General features: G+C 38.9%; 1 protein-coding gene across 2 annotated transcripts; it reads left to right on the forward strand.

Moving 5' to 3' along the window:
• The first annotated feature begins 401 nt into the window (after positions 1 to 401).
• On the forward strand, positions 402 to 25068 carry LOC122671794. Of its 2 annotated transcripts, none has more exons than XM_043869233.1 (11): positions 402 to 3358; positions 3540 to 3779; positions 4331 to 4460; positions 5362 to 5514; positions 5689 to 5933; positions 6046 to 6109; positions 6405 to 6611; positions 12486 to 12712; positions 23570 to 23648; positions 23722 to 23859; positions 24185 to 25068. In XM_043869233.1, the coding sequence occupies exons 1-11, from the start codon at positions 819 to 821 to the stop codon at positions 24356 to 24358; spliced, it is 4197 nt and encodes a 1398-aa protein (XP_043725168.1). In that variant the 5' UTR covers positions 402 to 818; the 3' UTR covers positions 24359 to 25068. The 2 variants fall into 2 exon arrangements, with proteins under 2 accessions (XP_043725168.1, XP_043725167.1); XM_043869232.1 differs by having other exon boundaries at positions 403 to 3358; positions 6040 to 6109.
• Positions 25069 to 25288: the final 220 nt, after the last annotated feature.

Here is a 25288-nt window from a genome sequence, read left to right on the forward strand (position 1 = left end):
TTATGTTCATCTTCCTCTTCTTTCTCTTATTCGTCTTCTTCCTTGCCTGTCCAGCCCATGCGTCTCCCTTTCCCAGCTTAGCCAACCCATTCATCTCCCTTGCCCTCATGGTCAGGGGCTCAGGGCCAATCATCATCAGCCCAACCCTATGGGCGTGTTAGGGTTGGATTTTTTTGGCTCTGAGTCAAGATTAGGTCGGGTCTGGGTCTAGCTAAGCGGACTCAGGGTTGGGTTGAAGTTTTAAAAGGCCCAACCCAACTCGACCCCGTTGAAGCCCTAATGTAAATCAATTTCTTCAAGGAGAGCAATGGGAACCCATTTCAAAAGTGTTTTTTTTATTTATAAAAGTACCCATTTCAAAAGTTGATAAATGGTAAGTTGGTAACAGAAGATTAAAAACCGGAAAGCGAGGAAAACCAAAAAATAAAAAAACCCTCCAAAGCCCGTGATAGAGTTCTTCCTTCATTTCCTTCGAAACAAAGGAAGAAAAGGAAGAGCGAAAAGATCCACAGAAGAGAACAATAATAGAGGGAACGATATTCAAGCCACGAAACAAAAAGTGACATTGCCCATCCCTCTCTGCTTCTACCATTGTAGCATTCGATTTCAACGGAATATCATTTATCCAACAGTTTGGTTTCATGACTCTTAGCCTGATATGTCGCCGGCTTTGGTAGATTCCCGAACTCCGGCAACAACACCACGAATACAATCAACAAACCCTAACCCTTCCGAAGGTAAAGATCTCTTCTCCTTTCCTCTTCCGTTTCATCGGTTTTCCTTCAATCAACAAGTCATCGGTAACCGATTCTGAGACCATGAACTCTTCGAACCTTGGTCATGGAGAAGCTTCTACAAGTGGGAATGCAAATGAGGGCAGTTTTGCGTCTCCTTCTGTGTCTCGTATCCCTTCTGGGAAGCCATCGATGCCACCATCATCGCGTCGTTCGAAACCTCGGCTTGTGAAGGTGAGGAAACAATCGGGTGCGCAGCAGGTGGGGTTAACGCCGGATTCGGAGAATCAGGCCTATTCGAGTTTTAATCCTTTTCGTCCAGTTTCGACTACTTTGGATCAAAATGAAATGCGGGACTTGGGTGACAAGTGGCAGAGTTGGAATCCCTTCTCCCCTGGTTCTGCTCAGAAGACTGGAGGCTCAAATGCTTTTGGTGCTGCAAGTTCTAGTGATCTCAAGTTTGAGAAATCCAACGGTGCGGATTTTGTGTTTGGACCCAATCGGAGTAGTTTGGTCTCAAATTCAAATATGGAAAAGAGCGGGCTAAGTGAAAGTGTCGGTGAATCGCTTCGGCAGGAGATGAAGAAGTTGAACTTTGGAAATCAATCAGAGGAAAAGGCTTCTAAAGATTCCACTTTTAGTTTTAGTGCAGGTTGGGGAGAGAGTTCAAGTTCAGGTGTGTTTGGTTACGGAAGTAATAGTAAGAAAAGTTATGATTTTGATGGAAACAGAGTGTCTAAGCTACAAGATGAGAAGAGGAATTTAAATAATGAAGGTTTTGAGAATCAGAACAACAATGCAGAGAAGTCTAAAAATGCCAATTTTATCTCTAAAGGTTCTGACGAGAATAGTTTTGTATTTGGAGGAAGTGACAATGGGGAAAGCTTGGCATCTAAAATTCCAGAATCAATGAAGAAATTGAACTTGGAAGACTCTGGGAATGTTGGTGTTTCAGAGAAGTCTAAAGATGCTGATCCTCACCCTAAAGCCTATGATAACAATTTCGTCTTTGGCGGTGGCAAGAGCACTGGAGATTTTTCTGTTAGTAGCTCAGCAACTACGCTTCCTGATGAACTGAAGAAGCTGAACATACAAGGCTCTAGGAATGATGATGGTATTGAGAAGACGAAAGAGACTAATTTTAAGGCCAGTAGCAATAATATATTTGTCTTTGGGAGTAGTAAGAAGCCTGCTAGTGATGGTGCAGAAAGTGTGCTGCCTGATGAGATGTGGAAGTTGAATATTGGTGATTGGATGAGAGCTCACACTGGTCAAAAGAATACCAGCTCTTTTTCCAGAACATCTGTAAAGGAGACACAGCGTGATCCTGCTGTTGAGAACCCTATTCCTATGCCATCCAATTTTCAGTCTGGAGTGCAGGGGGAAAATTTAGGAGTGGGACAAGTTCCTTCATACCAACCAAACGTTGAGAATGTTACCGGACTGGATGGAGCTGCTGCGTCACCATCTTCATTCTCATCAACCGGCTACCAATCAGCTGGGAATGTTTTTGAAAAGCCTTCGACAGATAGAGCTGAAAGTAAGGATGATTTCAGTTTTACAAGCACAAGAGATGGGTTGGGGACACCATTTACGGATTTTAGAACACCAAAACAGGATTCCACATTTGTTTCTACAACCAATCTCTTCGTTGATTTAAATCAAAAGTTGGACTTTAGTGCAAAAAGTGGTGCAACTAAGGACCAAAGGTTAAAGAAAAGGAAGGGAAAGAGGCAATCTGCCATGCTCAATCGTCGTGCTGGGCAAGCATTCGTTTCTAGGGAGAGTAGTTCCCAAGAAACTCCGGAATCTCCTAGATCTTATTCACCCATGGATTTTTCTCCTTATCAAAAACCTTTAGCAGGTGATCAAGGTTCTAGAGAAACTTCCATGGCATCAGATGAGTCCTTCCACCTTGACAATAGCTCTGTTTCAACTGATGCACAACAGACCATCTCTACTGAGGCAACAGCTGAGGTCTTGGCTGCTGAAGCACAACACTTACATATCGATGATGATGATACAAAATGCAGAGAAATGAATGAGGATGGTTTCAAAAACGGTTTTGAGCAAAATGTGGGAGTTGGTCATCTTGTAGATGAGTCTCTATCTGGTGCAAAAACTGAGTATTTTAGGTCCAAGGCGGAGAAGGTTGACATGGATAGCGATGCTAGTGGTGCAACAGCGACAACTGAAACTAGCTTTAGCTCAAACTTTGAAAAACCAGAGAGTGATTTAAGGGTACCTTTTACTTTTGCTTCAACTTCGGAAGATGCCGCTGAAACTAACTTCACCTTTGCTGCATCATCATCTACACATGGTCATTCATCAGCAACAAAGTTTCGTTACAGGAAGAAAAATCAACTGAGAGTTGGTCAGGATTCATATAGCTCTACACCAAATGCAAAATTTCAGATGCCATCTACCTCCTTGCAGTTTATTCCGCTTGCTAGTAGTACTTTGCTTTCAGGTGCTGGGCAGAGTAAAAGAGGAGATTCATCCACTTCTGAAAGCAAAGGGGAGATTAGATCTGAAGCAGATAGAGTATCAGATGTCAAGCAAGGATCATTCTCCACAGCCGCAGCCCCTACTGCAGCTCAGGAATGTGAAAAGTGGCGACTCAGGTGCTTCTTTTATTTATTTTTAACATTTGAGTAGCTTTGCTTCCTAGAACCTAATGGGAATATTTCCCTATTGATGTTGTCTGGTCACTGGGTTAGCAATTTAGTATGTGCTCTGAATTTGCTTTGAATAAATAATGGTTTCAGTAGTCATGTTTCTAAGCACTGTAATTGATAACATCAGGGGCAACAAGGCTTATGCAAATGGTCATTCTTCTATAGCTGAGGGTTATTACACACGTGGGGTGAATTGTATTTCTCCAAATCAGACATCTACAAGCTGCCTTGAGGCTTTGGTACTGTGCTATAGCAATCGTGCAGCATCAAGGATGGCTCTTGGGAGGATGAGAGAAGCACTAGAGGACTGTAAGACAGCTGCTGCAATAGATCCCAACTTTCTCAAGGTCCAAGTTAGAGCCGCAAAGTAAGGTTTTCCTTTGGTTATGAGTTATTCGTTGGGGACATCAATGTTCCTTTTTTTTTGGGGGGGGGGGTTGACAGGTAGGCCCCAGAGAGAGTTGAACTCATGACCTCTTAAATATGGGGTATTGGTTCTTGCCAACTGAGCTACCCCGTTGGGGTATGCTGCTTTTGATTTAGAGGGATTAACCATGCACAGTTTAGATATTATGCTTAAACATTTTGTTGGGATGAACATGCATAGTTGATTCTTCTGATGATGTGTACCTCTTCTGGACACAAGATTCTTATTAGGATCATATTCTGCAGTCATGCTAGATACACCTCCGATTGTCATGCTGCTCATCTGTAACAGAACTAATTTGTGCTCAACTCTTATTTTGTCCATGGGTTATTCTAGTTTGTGCTCTTGACGCTTTTAACATTTTTGGCTTTTTCTATAGCCAGAAGCTACTGTAGATTTTGGATGCTATTTTAACAGTTGAAAATTCAATTGATCTCTTCTTACCGGAAAACCTTTCTTTTCTTTTTTCCTTCCCTCTCCACTCCCTCCAGTTGTCATCTTGCATTGGGGGAGATCGAAGATGCCACAAAATGTTTCAAGATTTGCTTGCAATCGGGTACCGATGTTTGCTTGGACCGAAAACTTGTAATTGAAGCTTCTAATGGTCTGCAAAAAATTCAGGTGATCTGATTTCTGTTTCTGTTATGCATGCTTTTAACTTTATCAATATTATTTTATCACATGCATACAATATTATATCCCTTCTTCTGTTTCTTTTCCTTTTAGTAACTGTTTTTTGGCTATATCAATAAGCCACTCAAGCCAAAAAAAAGAGAGGACCTGCCCTCAAAATTCATAAAATATATACTATAAAAAAGGTTGGATAATGTTGCCAAATAAATGTTCAGAAACAAATCCATTTGCTCATTGCATGCAGAAATAAGTCTTGGACCGTGTAAAAAGAACTGCATTATTGAACCTTGCACCAATCAATGTTCTCACTCCTTTGTCCTAAAACTCCTAATAAAGTCCCTTAAGTACATCTTTAGTGGCTGGCGTTATTGTTTTTTTCCCCTTCAAACCTGATTGTGGGCATGATTCAACAACTTGCTTTGCGGAATTGACTTGTTCCACTTGTTTGTCGGGGGGGGGGTACCAAGGTTCTAAATCTTGGTGCCCAGGCCGGTTTCAAACAGCCTGGAAACTGAGATTTCCCAGGTTTTGACCTAAACCAGGTTGAAACCTGGTATTTTCTGGACAAAACTCGACAGATCATGTGTTGTCAAAACTGGTCGAAGCTAGGCGGGTCAAGACTGGTCAAAATTGTTCGAAACTTGGTATTTTTCGGTCGAAACTACCGAAATGTGTGAAATATGGTCCAAAACCAGTCGAAACCTGACTTGTACCAAGTTTTGTCTCTGTTTCCAAAGAAACCAAGATATCTAGAGTTCTTGAACCATGGGGGTTACTGCTTTAATCAATAGTAATATTACATGGTTGTGGTTGTGCTGCTAAATTATTTATATTTTTACATCTTAAATTATGCAGTAAATTAGTATTTGAGTTTCTTTTCTGATGGCAGCAAGTGGCTAAGCATATTGATCGCTCTATTGAACTCTTGCGTCAAAGAAAACAAAGTGATGCAAAAAAGGTGTTGCAAATTGTTGCCGAGGGTCTCTCAATGAGTCCATACTCTGAAAGATTAGTTGAAATGAAGGCGGAGGCTCTCTTCATGGTCTGTGGTTTAATTCACTACTATTAAGCTGTCTGTATGACTCATCACTTCTATGTATAAAATTGTTCGTGTACTTCTGAATATTGATAACCTGCCTTTTATTCGCTTTTCTTTTAATTTATTGACCTTAAAATTTGGTCTTGGCATTGATGTACTCTCTTGTGGAACTCACAGCTGCGAAAGTACGAAGAGGTGATTCAGCTTTGTGAGATAACTCTTGATTCTGCAGAAAGGAATTCTGTTGCAGGTAGTTCTGGTTGCCAATTGGTGAAGATGGACAGTTCTAAAAGCAATAAAGACTCTGCTGAGAGACTATGGCGAGTGTACCTCATCTCTAAATCATACTTTTATTTAGGAAAGCTTGAGGAGGCTCTTGATTTACTTGAGAAACACGAGATTTTGAGAACTACTGTCGAAAAGTAATATTTAATTCTTACTTTGTATTGTTTACTTAGGTTTCTTTATTAACTTATATTAGGATTGTTTGCATGATATGGGATTTCTAATTATAAAACGACGTCCCAGGAACAGAAGCAAGACTCTGGAATCGTTAATGGCATTAGCTGCTACTTTGCATGAGTTATTGCAACACAAGGTAGGTTCATTTATTTCATTAAAAGTTCAGATTTTTATTTGTACCTTTCAGTTGCAAGTATGACTACAGTGGTCAAAGAATATCACAGCCGTGATCTAAATTTTCTTAGGGTATGTATGGTTTGCAAGAAATGGATAGAAAATAAAAGAAGGAAAAAAAAGAAGAGAGACTCAATTTTTTGTCTTTATTCATCAGTATTATTGTCTTATCCATCATTTCTTTTCTTTTCTTGAAAATAAAAAGTACCCTTAGTCTTTTTGTTCAGTAATTTATGCCTTGCTTTTCTAAACTGCAGGCTGCCGGGAATGAAGCGTTTCAATCAGGAAGGCATTCAGAAGCAGTTGAACATTATACTGCTGCTTTATCATGCAATGTTGAGTCCCGTCCTTTTGCTGCAATCTGTTTTTGTAATCGTGCTGCTGCTTACCAAATGTTGGGTCAAATTACTGATGCAATTGCAGATTGCAGCCTAGCGATTGCTCTTGATGGAAATTACCCAAAGGTTGGCATTTAGATATATTCCATGTAGCACTTATTACTATTTCCTTTATTTTTTGGGGGTGGGGTGGGGCTTAAGTACCAAGATATTGTTATTCCCCTAGGAAACAACTAGCTGAAATGAATTAGTTACAAATAATTTTAGGAAGCACATTGATGCAGATTCATCACCAAATTGGGTTTGTTTTATTAGGAATAAATCTAGGGTTGGGTTCTATACATGTTGGGCCTTTGGTCCATTGGGTTTACAATGTAATAGTCCACTTTAATGAGCCTAAATTATGGGTATTAAAACTTCATACGGGATTGCCTGTATTGGGACTTAGTTTCTTATACTTGGTTTATTTTTAAGTTGTTTTGGGTTAGTTCAATTGAACTGGTACTTTTAAGTTGCAAATAATTGATATTAAGTCTTTTAGTTGGGTTGGATTAGGATTCTATAAGTCCAGTCCTGTTTTGAGTCTGTTTCTTTTATTATTTCACTCTCCTAGTTAATTAGGTTACCTTAGTAGTTAAGGATTGGGTTAGGCCTTTCCTTTTTACTGTAGGAGTCTAATTTTGAGTCTTCTATATAAGATTATAAGTATGTAAGGAGGCCAGCATTGTACACGAGTTTCGATTAATGTAACTTTTGCTGCTTTGCTTCTCCATTGCAGATCTCTTGTGTTTGATCAAGAAACCCCTTGTGTGTGATCAAGGAAAGGGATTGGTGTTTGATCCAATTGGCACCTTGCGGTGAGAAGTCCGGGTGGATCATGTTATGCAAGGATTAATGTATCGGTATCGCATTTCGTATCGGTGGGGTGATTTTAACAAACGTATTGTATCGTATCGGAGATACGCAAGATATGCTAAATATACGCATGGAGATACAATTTTGGAGCAAAAAATAGTATAAATAAGCAATATATAACATGTATCATGCATAATTCCATAAACACTAAAATGGAGAACAATGTATAACGAGACAGGCACATTCAATTGTAATTGTTATAAAAGATGAGGTTTCTTACGTGTAGTAGTAGTCTATTGCCATGATGAGTGTCGGGGTGGTTCAAACTCTTATATCTGGAAAGGTATTTAGGAATAGGAATGACTAGGATGATGTTGTACACTGAACGAACAGAAGCACAATACTGACCCCAATCAAAATAGTGATGAAAATGTATCTCCCACTAAAAGATGAATTTGATTCATATTTGATGCTTCAATGTAAAGCCCAAGCCAAAAAATGGGAAAAAAAGAGGTTGAGAGCAAGGATTTGGAATGAACTAATATGCTGTCAAAAAATTTTAATTGATTGTCATTACCAGAAAAGTTCTTAAAGTGTACTCAGTTATACAGGGGAAATTTTCTTTTAATCAAAATAATAGAGGAATAAAGAAGTGCTCTATGGTTGTACAGTACTTAACTAAGAGGGGATTCTTTGCTGTTTAAATTGACATCGGACACAAATTGAGTGAAAGTACAGAGAAGGAATGGGGGTGGGGAGACGGGAGGAAATAATGGTACATTGGAGGAATGTGTAGGTGTGATTCATATATTTATCAACTGTTTCCGAAAAATACAGGACTGTGATCTACTTCGGTTTCTGCTGGACAGGCTATGAACCATGGTTGTGACTTTGGATGCAGCCCTTGAATTTCAGCAGTGCAGTCTGCTTCTGAAATTCTGGCGTTTCCGGCACTAAGTTATGATCAATAAATAGAATATTGTTATTGGAAGGCAAATCTTCTGAGATGGCTGTACAAAAGGGGCTTTCATTTTATGGGCCACTAAAATGGGCTTAAAATATGGGTTGGAGCTAGGAATACAAGATTAGTCATGCAGGCTTAGTTTAGTGCAAATTAGTGAGTCCTTTTGATGTTAGCAGTTAAGTCAATAATACAAGACTGGTCCAAAAACTGGTCCTATTTTAATATCTATGGGTTATGAGCTTTTAATTCTTTGTGTCTATTTGTAATGTGTTGAATTATAAGGCCAAAAATGAGGCTCTAAAGGGGTGTATGAAGATAAATATTTTAATTAGTGATAGGACCCATTAGATATTATTTTAGTATTTCCCTAATATTAGTTATAGGAATTTGTGGGACCCATCCCTTGTCATAAATAAGTCTGAAAGAGTCATATTAGATTTAGTTTTTGTTTTGGTATTTTTGTAGTTTAGCAAGTTAAGAGTCCTAAAAGTATTTCCTAAGGTAGTTTCCTTAATTTAGAAAACTAGATATCAGGAGGATTTTTTTTTGTTATTTTTTGTTCTTTAAATACATGTGAGGGCGGGCCTTGGTGCCACGGTAAGGTTGCTCCATTGCGACCTATTGGTCGCGGGTTCAAGTCTGAAAACAGCCTCTCTGTAAAGCGGGGGTAAGGCTGCGCACATTATGATCCTCCCCTGACCCCGCAATGGTGGGAGCCTCGTGCACTGGGTATGCCCTTTCCCTTTCTTTAAATACATGTAACCCCCCAATCAATAGTTAATGAAGAAGATAGTTTTAGTGAAAATTTTGAGAGTTATTAGAACTCTTCTCTCCCATCCATATTTTCTTCTAAAGTTAATATTGCCGTTGCCATTCATGGTAACTGTTTACAGATACTGTTAACAGTCCCAGAACCTCCTGTCTCATTTCATCCTTTTTTTCTTTAGTATCTATTTCTTTCCCCATATCAGGCTGCTCGCTGCTGAAATCAACGGACCAACAAGCCATCATAGTTCAAAATCTCGCGAAATTTCGGCGATTTTTCGCCAAATTTCGTATATCTCGAGCTGCCCGAGATACGATACCAATCCGAAATGGAAAAATACCATATTTCAACGATATCTCGTGAGATATCGACGAAATATCGTGGACTCACGATATATCGCGAGATATTGAAAAAGTCACGTGCAATATTTCGAATATTTCGGTAATCTCGTTTCGGAAATTTCGAAAATCTCGGTAATTTCAGTAATCTCGTTTCGAAAATTTCGGAAATCTCGGTCATTTTGGCATTTTACACTCACAGAAGAATACCATATTTCGATGAAATTTCGTCGAAATTTCGGTATCTTGGAAATTTCGGTCATACCGAAACACCGAAACGAAACGAGATTTAGTACCATGCAAGCCATTTCAATCCTGTTTTATCAGGAAAATAGTTCAGATCTAGGCCTAAGGAACAGACGTTCTGATATTTGATCCTAATCTTGAATCTAAGTTGGCTGACTGCATCAATTTTGGTACCAGAACCTACCCTAGCATATCCAAATTCGGCTGTAGATACCATTGTCCGTATGTGACATTTACTTTCTTTCAAGAACATCAAGTGGTGCAAGAGATCTTGCGACTGGTTAGTGGTTACTGAAAATCTTGATGTGTCTCGGCGACAACTTGAGTAAGGTTCAAAATTTTGGTTTCATCTGGGATTTTGATCCTGGTTGAAAGAGAAATATACAAATGGCAACAAAGTTTGGTCCATTTCGGTGGCCAAAAAGGAATTTAGCCATGAAACTTAAGGGATTGCTTAAGCATATTTACACATATTTGAATCATTAGATTGGGGAGGGAAAAAAACCCAAAGTGGTAGTTTGATTTTGAACCTTATGTTGTTAGTCTATGCCGTAGCCTACTGTATCATTTCCCTTGTATAGTCTATTCTACACATAATTTAGTCTTACAACACAACATTCAATAAAAACAATTGAAATATGCATTAGGAATGGAAAAAATTTCACAATTTAACAAAGTGCAAAATCATTGAATGTTACAAATCCACAATACATTGTCAAAAAGTGTCATCGATAAGTACAATACATTACAAGTTTACAACCATAGAACTCAATACCACATACGATTACGGGGATGGTCAAAATCATTAGGCTGCCCCTGGTTCCAATGGAACAGTTGCATGTACCTGATAATTTAGAGATTTAATTTCGCATTAAATCCACTTTATCAATAAAAATGGGCTTCACTGAGTGTTGCTGGTGGGATTAGGGTCACTACACAGCAAGGTTACAACTCAAACTCCATGGTAGGATCAAATGCACTGAAGGGCAGCAGGTTACACCCTTAAAGAACAGGAGCAATATGGGTTCTGATAGAGCTGACAATTGGGTCAACAGTAAGGATGTCGACACTAGTGTGTGGACTCAAAGTTTATACACACTATCCGAAGGTTAGATTGGTCCCTAGACTCCCTACAGGAGGTTAACTGGATATGGCAACTTGTTGCCAAAGTTAGAAACTAGGTAAACTCTGTGATCCTTAGGTCAGAGCACTTTCAGGTTGGCACTAGCAGTAGGTAATAATATTGACAATAGGAATCCCTATTATTGTCTCTCAAAATGGATGATCAGAACTGAAACTACAGAAAAAATCCCCAAATAGAAACTGTTGGTCAACTAATAATAGCAACTGATTAGCACACTTCCATCGAATGGAGGGTCTATGGTGCTCAATGACCCCTTAGAATCTCAGCCACAGATGATGGCTGGATTCAAAGCAAAGATTCTTAACCAAAATTCGAAAGTAAAGCATGGTTTTAGCAACTCATAGACTCAAATGTTCTAGCCATTGGATGAACTTAAATTCACTGTCTACAGGAGGCTTTGTTTTGGACAGAAGAATATTAGAAGTTGGCCTTTGATTGATGGACAGATGAGACGATATTTTGTCCTGAAGTTTTTTGCAAGCAAACCTCTAAACTCAGATGTTGCAGGATCAAATTCAATCTTCTAACATTAGCACTCTTGGAGAATCGATGGAACAGAGATGGTCTCGGTATCTCAAAGTGATGGTTGTTGCAGGTTCATGAAATAGAAATTCAGAGAGGAGATAGAAGGAAAGAAGGAGGAAGAAGAAGGGGTGGGGGATACGACCAAGGCCTCTCACCTATGGCCTTGGTCAGTCTCTCTCTGACCTTGGTCTCTCACCATAGCGGAATCTCACAGCACACGAGCAAAAGTTTTTTTTTTTTTTTTTTTTTTCTTTCTGAACTCGTTAGATCGATATCCAGTTCCACACCTGCCACTGAAGCTGGAATGCTTACCTGAGGCGACAAGAGGGAGGAAGTGGGATGTGGAATGTGATTGGTGATGGATGGTGGTTAAAAATCGGTTCTGGATCATCTCGCATGACGATCCGTATCTGCACCTTGCTCTGCTGTTGAGGCAGTAGGGAACAAGAGATGGGGTTTGTTTCATTGAGAAATCAATGTCTTTCTATGACCGACACTAGTTTTAGGCGGCATCTTGAACTCCGGGAGCACACTAGTGGGGCTCAATCTGGCCCATGAAAGTGGACATAGCTGGCCCAAAGGCCTTGGTTATCTGGGTGGATAGGCCAAGGATCGATGGGCTGGCTGTTGTGGCCGGTTCTTCCTCCTCTTCAAGCGCCATTGACTTGCATTAGTTGCTATATACAAGAAGAGAATCATGAGACTACTTTCAATATATTTTACTAGAATGAAAGATTTCCTACCTAAAACCTTCTAAACATTTTTGTTCCTGTTGTCGATGGATGGTGTTACTCATTAGTGGATTTTTTTATTTAGGGATAGACAAACCCACTCCATTGAAAACTTAAGACTAATTTGGGTACAGTTAAACTAAACCCTCATTGTTAAATTATTTGGATTATTATTTTCCATCTTTCTTGTATCCTTGTCTAATTTTGTCTTTTCTAATAATTTTTTCTTCAGTACCAATCTGAAGGATACCTTTTGTATATGATGATGTTCATCCTACTTTTGTGAGACTTTCTTTTTCTGAGGCAATTTTTTTTTTCAACTTTCTTGACAACTGTTATATTTCCTTTGTTGCCTATCAGACCCCCCCCCCCAAAAAAAAAAACTATGGGTACCATAAGGAAAAAACTAAAATTTGATTGTGCTCTGGCAGGCAATTTCCAGAAGAGCCACATTACATGAGAGGATTAGAGACTATGGACAAGCAGTAAATGATCTTGAGAGATATATCTCTCTTCTTGAAAAGCAATCAGAGGATAAGACTGGAGCAGCAGGTAAATCAACTAGCAGTGTGAATGATTTAAGACAAGCTCGGCTGCGACTTTCCTCAATGGAGGAAAAAGCCAAGAAAGGAATTCCCCTAGATATGTACCTCATCTTGTAAGTTTTCCCTTACATTGGGGCACCGATTTCTTGCTCTGATTTGCATATACGACACTATTTAATTTATCATTTCCATTCACTAATTCAGATGATCTTGGAAACTGTTTTGCGTTGAGGTTTTTGTTAGGATAAGTAGGATTTGAACATATATGTGTTGTTAACATGCTTTTCCTGAATAATGTCCTGTCTCTGTCTATAGTCTTGACGTTATGCTCCTTGCTAAAATAAAAATTGTTCAAGATATTGTCTAAAAATTATCTTTGTAACTCAGCCAAGCTGTGGATGACTAGGAGTATTTTATTACCATTAACTATCTGTTCTGGTTGATTTGAGTTGGTTGATGCTGAGTTGAACAACCTGGTTTCTATACCATGATTTAATTATAGGTTCTATTGATTTAACTGAGAATGCGAACAAATTTCCTTTGGAGGTTTGATATGAATAGGAAGTCATAATTTCTATTGAGGAAGTAAGAAGGATGCAAGAATTATGCAGCCTTGAGGTGATAGTTGGAAGGGTTAAGTTTGATTGAATGACTACTGAGTTCTGACGAGTAGGAAGTCATTTTACGCCTTCTAACTGCTGTATCAACTTTTCTTCTCTCCTTTGATTATAAAGGTTTTGGGCCAATTCAAATGGGTCCTGAAGAGCACAAAGCAAAATGTAGCTATTGAAAATGAGCTCCTCAAGAAATTGCACAATTCCTGTATTATGGTCGATTACAAAGTGCATTACTTGTGCAATCAGCAGCTGCAGAAATGAGAAAATCATCTGCTCATTATCAAACATTTCCCCCGATTGCATAAAATTTAATAGGAAATAGAGAAAGGGAAGAGGTCAAGTCCTCAACCTAATGATAAGTTCAAAGTTAATTATAGCATTCAAGGGAATAAGGGATAGGCATATTCAAATGAGCAGTCCTATGGAGCACAGAACACCCAAATTTTTTAAAACTACTATGGATATAAACTCAGAACTTTGGTTTCCTCCGTATTTTTACACCTCCATTTTGCACCACAGTACTCCTGCTGCATTTGTTGGAGTTCATCACACATGATCAAACATTCAAACCCTCTCAAAAACTATTGCCTCATCCTGTCATTTGTTGGTGCTCTCTTAAGTTTCCTTGAAACAATGAATTTCTGATTCTAGCCTTCCTGGTATTGTTACCTGTCCATCTTAACATCCTACCATTGCTACAACCATTTTCTGTATGTAATTTTTTTTATTACCGCATTCAGCCCTTGTGGCCATCTTATAAAAATTTTCCTCTAGTTTTAGTATATTGTATCGTCGTACTACACCCTAGTAGCTACTCTCTGCTACATCCAACCAGCTCCAATTCGAGCAACATCGTCTTATACTTGCTCTTGTCCTTAGTCCTTACCCTTTTATCTGATAAAACCAAGATAATGAAAATAATCACATGGGGATATCATCAGGAACACATACACGATTGGACTTCATCCCGTAGAATATGGATATTTTAAGAGTTAATTCACTCCATGGATAGCACTGGTCTTGTAGGTAATTTAAGAGAAGAATTGGAAACATTCTAATCAACAAATAACCAGTCACTGGCAAAAAAACATCAAAAATCAAAGTACACCTATTCGTTTTTCTGTGAACAGGAATAAAAAACCTTAAATCGAAGTACAAAAACATCACAAATCGAAGTAAACCTATTCGTTTTCTTGAATGGGTTATACTTCATACATTGGACGAGGAGCAGAGGTCGAGTGCGACAAAGAGTAGCAGAGGTCGAGTGCGAATTAGAGTTGCAGAAGGTTGAGCGCGAAGAAGATGAGAGCAGTCTTCACCTTTGAAGAGTTGCAGGTCGATAGAGTTGCAGCAGGCCGAGCACGAAGAAGTTGAGAACAGGTCTATCAGGTTTACAGAGGTCGCACACAAAGAAGATGAGACCAAGTCAATCGAATGTTGGTTGTGAGATTCTAGGATTCCTTTCACCAAATGTTATGTTTTTCTGTCAATTCTAGTATTGCCCCTCGTTAACTTAAGTCGGAGCTTGTTTCTCCGAAAAATTGGTAGAAGTGTTTCTCACACCATTTTGGTGTTTTTCAAATAGGGCTCAAAAGCGTGCTAAGTGCCCGGTTCGTTTAAGAAAAATAAAATAAAATAAATTGGACATACCATACAGTTTTCTCCCCATTTCTGTTCCAAAAAAATGGAAAAACACCAGAACCACTTTTTAAAAACTTTGCCATACAGAGCCTTAGTGACCCTCTAAACCAATCTCCCAATTCCAACTTGCTCATCTATGTAACTGGCACTCAATCACTTGGCACATGCACTTACATCTTTCATCTCATACAATCACACACACATAACCTGCAACAGATATATATGGCTATTACCAGCCACTCATCACAAATCCCATCCTCCTTTCACACAAAGCATCTTGCAGAATACACATACACAATATCCATAAGAATATGCAAACTACAGAACACAAGGGATACGTGGTTCAACAGTGTGCCTAGTTGCCTACATCCATGGTGCAAATGGCCTCTTGGGCTACAGCTCAAATCAAGCCTCTGTATAATGAACCATACAATCTTTTCGACCGCATCCACGGTCCGGAGCACCAACCCTCAATTTTACCCAGCACAAAACTAGGAGGGCGCTACAACGCCAAGATTTAGGTAGCTACAACTACCAGGGGGCTACAACCCCCGTGTCCAGCACCCACTGAACACCCCAGTAAAAGACAAGAATGGGCTTATAGATGATTGCCCCAATTACAAGCTCATAACAATACAGATCCCACTCAAATACAAGTATTCACTTAGGCATTTACCCAAACATCTAGCATATTGTGAAATACAATAAAATGAGGATTTGTCTAAATGGGTTACCTATGTCAATGTGTAACCACCGGAGACACCGTAGATTGAATGTCTTCAATCAATGGAGATTACCTCCTCTTCTCAACAATTCACTTCTCAGGTAAGGTGTAGCAGCAACACCCAACACATCAGTCTTCTTATCAGTTTCACAAACGGATTTCAGCCCTTGCACATGTAACCAATTAATCAAACTGTTGTAAGGATGTGCTTTGACAGTTTCAATAAATCACAGCTTGTAAAAACAAAGTTTGGAATCTTCCTTCGAATTGAGGTGTGTCCAATTCAGTATTTTAGACCTTCGCTATCAAGCTTATGACAAATCAGTCACTAACCAAATCTGAAATCTCTATAGCAGTAACCTACACCCGATTTCCAGAAATTCTGAAACTCTCTTGAACTAGGACAGCAAGCTCTTGATCCTTTATATCCATCCTTGTTCTTCAACCTACTGCATTATTTTCGAAATAAAAAACTCCAAGAACATGAGTACAGCAGCAACCAAGAAACATCTTCTCATTTCTTGTTGAAATCACCATTAATGCACTAAAGAATAGCTCAAAGGAAAATTGCTGCCAAGGATTCTATATTATCTTTTTTTGCTAGCTTTTTTTTCTTCTTTCACAACTTACTGCAGCTCCATCAAAATAAATACTCTTCAAAACCATGAACACATAAGCAGTAAGTACATCTTCTTCCTTCTTCAGATTGGCATTAATGCATACTGGAAGAACTCAAAGAGATGATCCAACAGTCAAGGATTCTCTCTACTTCCTTTTCTTGTTTGCTTCTCGCTCTTCTCATCAACTTCTTTCTAAAATAAAATCCCTTATATTTTTTAGATTTTTTCATTTGAAAATCCAAAAAATCCAACCTTGGGCAACAAGAAGCAACATTATAGACGAAAGAATCCAATCTTATCTCAACATTTTGGAGGGAAGTTCATAAATTAGCTACCCAAAAATTTCCACATGGTATCACACTTGGGAGCTGAAATTTCCAACTCTTTGCCACATCACCTTGTTGCCCAAAACTTCGACATGCTCCACTTTAGATTGAAGGAGTTATGTTCTGGTCAAACCTTATTTGGTGTGCACGAATGTTGTTTAAAATCGCTCTGAATGGAAATAATTTTTTAAATACCAAAACAAATGATTATTTTGCCGCTCTTTTGGTTTTTAACAATGTTTTATCATATTAAGATTTATGAATTTTTAGATTGGAGAAAAACCCTAGCATTTGAAAGTTGAAAAATTCACCTATCGCCGAAAATCTAGTTTTTGTTCTTGAACAGGGAGGGGTTGACTTTTTATCCTTTTGGAATTTGGTTGACTAACTATTTTTATTGGATTCAAATAGGGGGTATTTGCTTATTTATGAATAATATCTTAAGTAAATGAGCATTTACTTAAATAATATTTTACATAAATAAGGGATGATTCTGGAATCTCGGTGAAACCTTGAACTATGACTACCAACCTGGGGTCTGAAGTCAAACTACCATTTAGGTGTGATTTTAAAAAAACTAAGGGTTCCACCATGTGTATAGGGCCTAAAATAGGCTGTACTACAAGTTTAATCACCTAATTAGGTCATATGGCCCCAAAAACCAAGGGCCGGAATTAGAAAAAAAAAGGATGGTTTCGGCGGGCATGACTGAAACCATGTCTGAAATTAAGACTTCGAACCTTGGTGACACACCTCAACAAAATGGTGTGTCAACTCGGTTTCGGGAGGCCCGAAACCATGTTCGAAACCGAGAGTTCGAACCTTGGTGTTGACACACCCCAACAGAATGTGCTAGCTGAGCAAAAAAATCACCATTTCTTGAAAGTCACTAGGAGCCTACTATTTGGTAACATAGATGAGGATGTTGAGATGGATGTGTGGCAAAACTAGGAAGGATAATGTAAGGAATGACCGAATGACCATATTATAGCTGATTTGGGAGTAGCTCCGATACATGATAAGCTAAGAGAAAGTCGTTTGAGGTGGCATGGCCATGTGCAACGGAGGCCTTCGGAATTGGGATGCTCCAATACAGAGGAGTGATTTGATTCAGTTTGATAGTTTGAACGATTCAAAAGAGCTAGGGGTAGGCCTAAATTAACTATAGGAGAAGTGGTGAGGAAAGACATACGTAGCTTAGGACTTGTACCTTGTATGACTTTGAATGTTGTTGGTTGGAGAGCAAGGATCCATGCTGAGGCTGAATTTCGTGCGATGGCTCATGGTATATGTGAATTGTTGTGGCTTAAGGGGCTGTTGCAAGATATTGGGGTTGCTGTCCAACATCCAATGATGTTATATTGTGACATTAAGGCTGCCATAAGCATCGCTCATAATCCTGTCCAACATGACCGTACTAAACATGTGGAGGTGGACAGACATTTCATCAAGGAGAAACTTGAAGTTGGACTAATCTGTGTTCCCTATGTGAAGTCTACTGATCAGCTGGCTGATGTGTTCACAAAGGGGCTGAGTGACAAAGTGTTTCATCCTTTTCTAGCCAAGTTGGGCATGTGTGACATTTTTGCACCAACTTGAGGGGGAGTGTTAGATATATAGGCCAGAATACTGTAGGGGTATTCTGGTCCTTTCCTCTTGTCTTATTCTCTTATGTTTATTCTTTCTTTTACTATGTAGGGGCATATTTGTCCATGTACTTTTGTCTTATTAGTATAAATAAAGGGCTTAGGGAATCAAATTGATTCACTTAAGCATTAATCAAATTCTGTTTTGATGACAGATCCATACGACTGTATTGTGACAATAAGGCTGCCATAAGTATAGTTCACAATCCTGTTCAATATGATCGTAGAAAGCACATTGAGGTTGATTGGCATTTCATCAAAAAAAAATTGACTCTGGCTACATCTGTACCCTTTTTGTGAGGACAAGCGACCAGATGTTTGATATCTTCACCAAAGGGATTAGCTATCTCCATTTCAGTATCCTCTTGAGCAAGCTGGGAATGCATGACATTTATTGTCCAGCTTGAGGGGGAGTCTTAGAGTTCATAAAGTAAGGGTATTACTATTATGAGAACTTGTTTAAGTGAGCTAGTACTTTTACCTTCCTAGGTATCCTTATGTTAATATGGGGGTATTGATATAGGGCATTGATGTAATCTTACATATGTTTCATAAGTAAGTAAGTTTAGGGGAGAGAAACTGAATTCACTCTTCATTTCACTCCCCTATCATTCTTGCGTAAATCTCATCATACGTGCTTTTGTTCATTGTTATCATTCTGAACTCCAGGTGCCCCTTGTTGGACCAAGCCCTTGGTCGCCTAGGCAACTTATTGGTGTCTCCTCGGCGTCCAAGCCCATTCTAATGCCTCGGGTCACCTAGTCACCTTGACAACTATGGATCTAGGCTGCTAGGCTCTTTTTATCTTCTCCAAGTTGATAATTTATTTAGTCGCATGTTTTATATTGACATGTAGTTTTGTAAAGAAACATATTTTAAATAAGTCTTCCCTCTCATCATTGTTGTGACAAAGTAGAAATAGGTAATGATCAGTGCACTTAGAAGAAAGAGGAAGAATTCTGTATTAGTCTAACCATTAGGGCATCATGTTTATTTATAATATTTTTGCATAATTATAAGTAAGGACAATAACCCTGCTGACAACTAAAACACTTATGAATAATTATAAATAACCCACTAACTGGAAAAGTATATTAGCTGAACATCGCAGCACTATATTCTCAACACTCCCTCAATCTAGAGCATTTATATCCTAGGCTCTAGCTTGGAACAAGAAGGACAAACATAACCAGCATAACCCAACTTGAACAGATATAACCATGGAAGCCAGTAGTCAGCAACAACAGAATCAAAGGAAAAACTCCTTCCAGTCGTAACACCAACAGAACCAAAGGATAAATTGAGGAACGAACGTATTAGAGATGATGTGGGAGTTGTCCCAATCAGCAACAATCTCCGAGAATGTCGTCTGAGGTGGTTTGGCCATGTGCAATGGAGGCCTGGGGATGCCCCAGTACGGAGTGATCTGATTCCGATTGAAGGAGCTAGAAGAGCTAGTGGCAGGCCTAAAATGACCATAGGTGAGGTTGTGAAGAATGACATGCACATTCTGGGTCTTGTGCCCAGTATGACGTCAGATAGAGCCTATTGGAGGGCAAGGATCCACGATGTCAACACCATGTAGCTGAGATTTTCCTGATTTCCTGGGCTATCCTCTTTCCTCTTGCTTTCATGTTTCATTTTCCATTTCTCACTTTTCTTATCTCATTTCTTCATTTTTATTTTTCATTCCTCTTACTTTCCTTTCCCTTTGTGATGACCTCAGTTTTCCCTACTTTGTTTTGAAAGGATCCATGTAGCCGACCCCATTTAGTTGGGATAAGACTAAGTTGTTGTTGTAGTCGCAACACCAACATAAGCATATTATCCATCAGCACCATAGTAGAGAAAGAATCGTGTGTCAAAGAAATCCAAATAACTATATGAGCGGCACAGAATACAAGCCGCAGGCCAGAATATAGCATCAACAGCAACAACAGTAGCAAAAGCTCAAAAAATAGCAGCAGGGGAACTTGAATAAGTCATTGTTGTTGGCCAATAATTTGGAATCTTCAACTACAAAAACTTCAAACAAACATTAGGGAGTAATCTTCAACAAGAAGAACTCCAGGTAGAAAGTAATCTTCAGAGAAAAGAAATCCACAATAACAAATCTTCAATAAGAATACAGACAAGTAATTTCCAATAAGGAAACACTGGCAATAACTTTCGAAAAAGAAGGCAGACAAATATTCTTCAGTAGGAAGACAGAGACAATAATCTCCATGAAGGAGACACAATAATCCAACAAAGGAAACACAATAATCTCCAATATGGAGACGCAAATCTCCACGAAGGAGACATAAATAATCTCCAATATGGAGACATGAAAATCTTCAAATAAGAAGTCACGGGCAGACCATCTTCAAAATAATCTTCAACAGCTCCAATCTTCCCCTCACGTGTAGGCCCTACATGTGGACAAATAGCAGGGGAGAACAACATAGTCCAATCATCATATCACAGCAACCATCATCATCCATAAGAATACTATATCAATATATCGTATCTCAGAATAAGAAAATAGTAAAGTTAGAGCTGACCACAGATACTTCAGACTCCGATGTGATCAAGGATATTTCAGACAACAATTGGATCATGTTGCACTAGTAGGAGGCTATAAGTTCAAAGAATCAGAAAGATAATATCTGATCTTCAAGAAACATCACATATTGCAGTACAGAACAGCAACCATCAACAACTTGTCACTGATAACAAACTTCAATTACTGATAAGAAGGCATAGCAAAACACTACGTCTGCAAATCAGCACCATATATCACAGGAAATTAGTGAGCAGTTCCATAACAATAGATAACATGTCCGCAGGGCAAAGGATAGGGCAAACCATCAACAGATCAGCATCGCACTATCACAGGGAAGAAAAACCAACAAAAAACAGACCAGATTAAAGAATTCTTCATAAAACAAAATCCTTAACAAAACCTGGCTGAGTGCCCCTTATAATGAGCAGAAACAAACTCTAAAATATGGAATGATCCAACAGATGCATAGGCTGATATATTGGTTACGCAGAAATAGTAACTTGTACATTGCAGAAATTAGTAACTAGCAGGATATACCAATCCAATGAACTGATCAGAACCAAATCTGGTCAATGACTATACCTAGTCAAGTGAGATGAACCTCAAAATATTTTAGTGATCCAACGGTTGGATCTAGTGAAAAGAACAATATTTAGTTGCTGAAAATTACCCCTAAAACAGGGGTGCCACAATCTCTGCCAACATAGAATAAAACAAACTTCAGATCACAGTGAGCAAAGAAAATAGATAAAATCAGATCTGTTAAACACTTCATGTGCTGCATTAAAAACAGAACATTATCTGCAGGAGATCACCAGGTACAGGCCAAGAACAATTATTGCAGACCAAAAAAACAAAGATGATCAGATCCAGGAACCAGCAATTGCAAGCCAGGGAAAACTTTCTATGGCAGAGAGAAAATTGGTTTTCATCAAGAAACCAGTAGCTGAAAGTTCAACAACTCACTCAGTTGCAGTAAATTGATTGCAGGTAATCCCAGATTTGTAGAGAATCATCAGAAACCCTTTCAGATCATTGGGCATTGCAATAGGACTTCAATGGCAATAGCGTAGCACCAAAAATAGCCTCACTTTTGCAGGAGGAAACATCATCATTAAACCCTTGTTTTCATATTGATTCAACAAGGAACTACATCATGGATGGAATAAGAACAGAGCAACAATAGGTGGGTGCACACCACAACCAAGAACCCTAAAAACGGATTCTCAAAACAGCGGAGAGAAGAAACATTTGCAACACACTGATCAAACCTTCTTTGATACTATGTGACAAAATAGAAACAGGTAATGATCAGTGCACACAGAAGGAGAGCAATAACCATCAGGGAAACATGTTTATTTATAATATAAACTTTTCATAATTACAAGTGAGGACAATAACCTTAATCGAAACTAAGGAGAACACTATTGAAGGATTACAAATAACCCTCTGACTGGAAAAGTATAATAACAAAACAACCCAGCACTATGTTCTCAACAATTATTACTCACACATGTTAGCTTAGGCCTTGTATCAAGTATGACCTCGAACAGAGCTGATTGGAGGGCATGGATCCATGTAGCCGACCCTCTTTAGTTGGGATAAGGCTGAGTTGTTATTATTGTTCTGCATGTTAGGCCAATAACAACCTCTTACATCGAATGATGGGTTAGTCTCCTTTTTTTTGGGGGGGGGGGGGGGGTTGGGATGGTGGGTTATCTGTGATCTTTGCAAGGTATCCTAGCATTGTGCTTTTTAGGCTCACACCATGATTTGTATATCATTTGAAGACTATGGCGCATGATTATTTATAGTATAAACTTTGCATAATTACAAGGACAATACCCCTAGTGGCAACTAAGGACAGCACTTTTGAACCCCCTGACTGGAAAAGTCTAATAACAAAACATCCCAGCACCATATTCTCAACAATTATTACTCACTCATGTTAGGGCAATAACAACCTCCTGCATCGAGTGATGGGTTAGTCTCTTTTCAAATTTTTTTTTTGGGGGTGGGGGGGTGGTGGTTATCAGTGATATTTGCCTCTGGTTGTTCTATGTAAGGCATCCTAGCAATGTGCCATGATCTGTACGTCAGTTAAGCAGCCTATGACTTGTTGCATTTGGGAACTGTGATAAAACTATCTATTTTAAAAAGGTTGATATAACATAAGAAACAGTAGGCATGTAGTGATTCTATTACTGCATGACTATTTATCAAAGGTATGCTGACATGTTACAGCATGCATCTAAATGCACATCATAATAGTAGCATATTTGCACTAAATATCATGTTCTCGTATTATTTCCCTTCCTACCCAGCACCCCCTTTTTTCCTTTGTCTATTGCTTCTTGTTGGAGAACAAATGTGGCTTGAAGCAATGGTATTCGTCAATAATCCTTTTTCCTTAATACTTGTCCAGTGCATGCTTATTGTCTCAAGTGCTGGGACCAAACCAGTAGTGATTAGCACATTGGGATCTTTCCTCTTCCCCCCCCCCCCAACAAAAAAAAAAGAAGTTTGGTTGGATTAGTTTTTCCAGGTTTTCTATATATATATATATATATATATATTGTTGTATGACTTGTATATGTGCCCATAAATCTGGCATAAATAGTGTGCAATGTAGGACTGTCCTTGATTATGAATACCTTTATAGTAAAAGGTTTGTTATCTGTATGATGGTCTGGGAATGCTACATTGCTTTCATGCACACAATTGTTTGTGTGGTCTAGTGTATTATCTTACTATCCACTAATGCTCAATTTGGAAATGAAACCTCTCTCTCTCAAATGCAGAACTAAAGTCTTTCACTTTCTAATCAAACAATCTCATTTTCTCAATTCAGAGGAGTTGAACCAACTGGCACAGCAGCAGATATGAAGAAAGCTTACCGTAAAGCAGCACTTAGACATCATCCGGACAAGGTCTTTAGCCTCTCCTATCTACTGTTTCTTTTTCTTGTTGAGATTACTCCCCTAACAAATTGTATTGGTGTAGGCTGGTCAATTCTTGGCAAGAACCGAGAATGGAGATGATGGTCTGTGGAAAGAAATCGCTGAAGAGGTCCATAAGGATGCTGACAGGCTTTTTAAAATGATTGGAGAGGCATATGCTGTACTTTCCGACCCCACCAAGGTTTGAAAGATGTAAACTTGTATAAATGCCTGTGGAGTACTATGCCATAACTGTTGCACAAGTTCTGAAGGACTGTGTCCCTATCTTGTTCTTGTCAAATTTCCTCTCCCCGTTTTAATTGTCTCTACTCTTGCAAGCTTTTTAACTTTTACTATATCACTTGTGTGTTGAGAAATTGAATTTGAGTGAAGCTATGCACTTCTGATTGTGAATTGAACTGATATGTCCTAACCTTTTTCCTTTAATCCCATCCAACCCCACCCCTCTTCATTTCAGGTGATTCCAGTCTCTTTTCATAATTAAACTTATTTTCTTCTTTTTCCAGCGCTCTCGATATGATCTAGAAGAGGAAATTAGGAATTCCCAAAAGAAAGGTGGTGGAAACAGTGAAAGAACTCCTACTGATGTTCACAATTATCCATTTGAGAGAAGTGCCAGCAGGCGCCAGTGGCGGTATGCATGGAAATCATATGGGGACCAGGACTATCGTTGGTCATAAGCACCTCAATCAAACAGGTACTCTTGACAACCATGTGGGAGTTTCATTGGGAATCACAAGGCCTTGGATCAGGTTCTTGACTTGATCCTAGATACTCGAGAATGTGTTAGATATGTCAAATGCAACTTCTTTCTTCCAGTTCTAGAGTTTCAGAAGGTAGGACAGTGACTGCATCAATCTATCAAAGATTGACTTAGCTGCAGGTGAAGATTTTGCACATGTTTGATGGACTCAAAGAATTTTGTGGATTGGAGGCTTCAGAAGGTTGTTGATTCTCCAAAAGACGAAGGACGGATAAGGTTTCCTGTCCTGTGTTTGACATATGTACCAGAGACATCTGTACAGCATACATAAGAAATTTTGCATTGAAAATGAGAAGGATGAAAGGCTCAGCCATTTCCTTGTTCTTGCCGATACTGAATGGATGGAGGGAGACTGCTGTTCTGCTATACTTGCGGAAGGAGAGTCCACAAGTATTGCTAATTATAGATTATATCATATAATTTTTTTTCTCATTTTTTGGGGCCTCCAGATGTATTGGAACATTTATATGGGTGTGAAATTCGTCTTGCTTCGCTAAGCGAGAGGGATTTCATGAGCATTGTGTGCATGAAGCAGTTGTTGACCTGTTTGGGTTGTACATGATGAGTATTTGGTGAGTGGAAAACAAGTCAAAATGAAGGAAGCAATGAAAAACCATTTTAAGTTAAGAAAGCAGGCATTTCCTTTTAATGTCCGAAGTCCAACTGTTTTGTTTGGATATCTCAAACTTGTTTAATTTCTGATTTTGAGCGTGTATAATTGTGCTTGTTGATTGTACTTTTCTTTCCATTTGGGTTAAGCTTGTGGTTTTATGGATGGGCCCTATGTATCAGGCTTTGACTTTTATTTGGTGGGCCTGGGTCCAGAGTTGCAGATCCAGTACCTGAA

The sequence above is a fragment of the Telopea speciosissima genome, chromosome 8 (genome assembly GCF_018873765.1).
Source record: "Telopea speciosissima isolate NSW1024214 ecotype Mountain lineage chromosome 8, Tspe_v1, whole genome shotgun sequence".
Classification (NCBI taxonomy): domain Eukaryota; kingdom Viridiplantae; phylum Streptophyta; class Magnoliopsida; order Proteales; family Proteaceae; genus Telopea; species Telopea speciosissima.

Excerpts from the sequence above, each read along its gene's own strand:
- LOC122671794 (XM_043869232.1), top strand. The coding sequence starts at position 819 with ATGAACTCTTCGAACCTTGGTCATGGAGAAGCTTCTACAAGTGGGAAT. Across the intron at positions 6,612-12,485 it reads TTGATGGAAATTACCCAAAG|GCAATTTCCAGAAGAGCCAC; the intron begins GTTGGCATTTAG and ends GTGCTCTGGCAG. Across the intron at positions 23,649-23,721 it reads TTAGACATCATCCGGACAAG|GCTGGTCAATTCTTGGCAAG; the intron begins GTCTTTAGCCTC and ends GTATTGGTGTAG.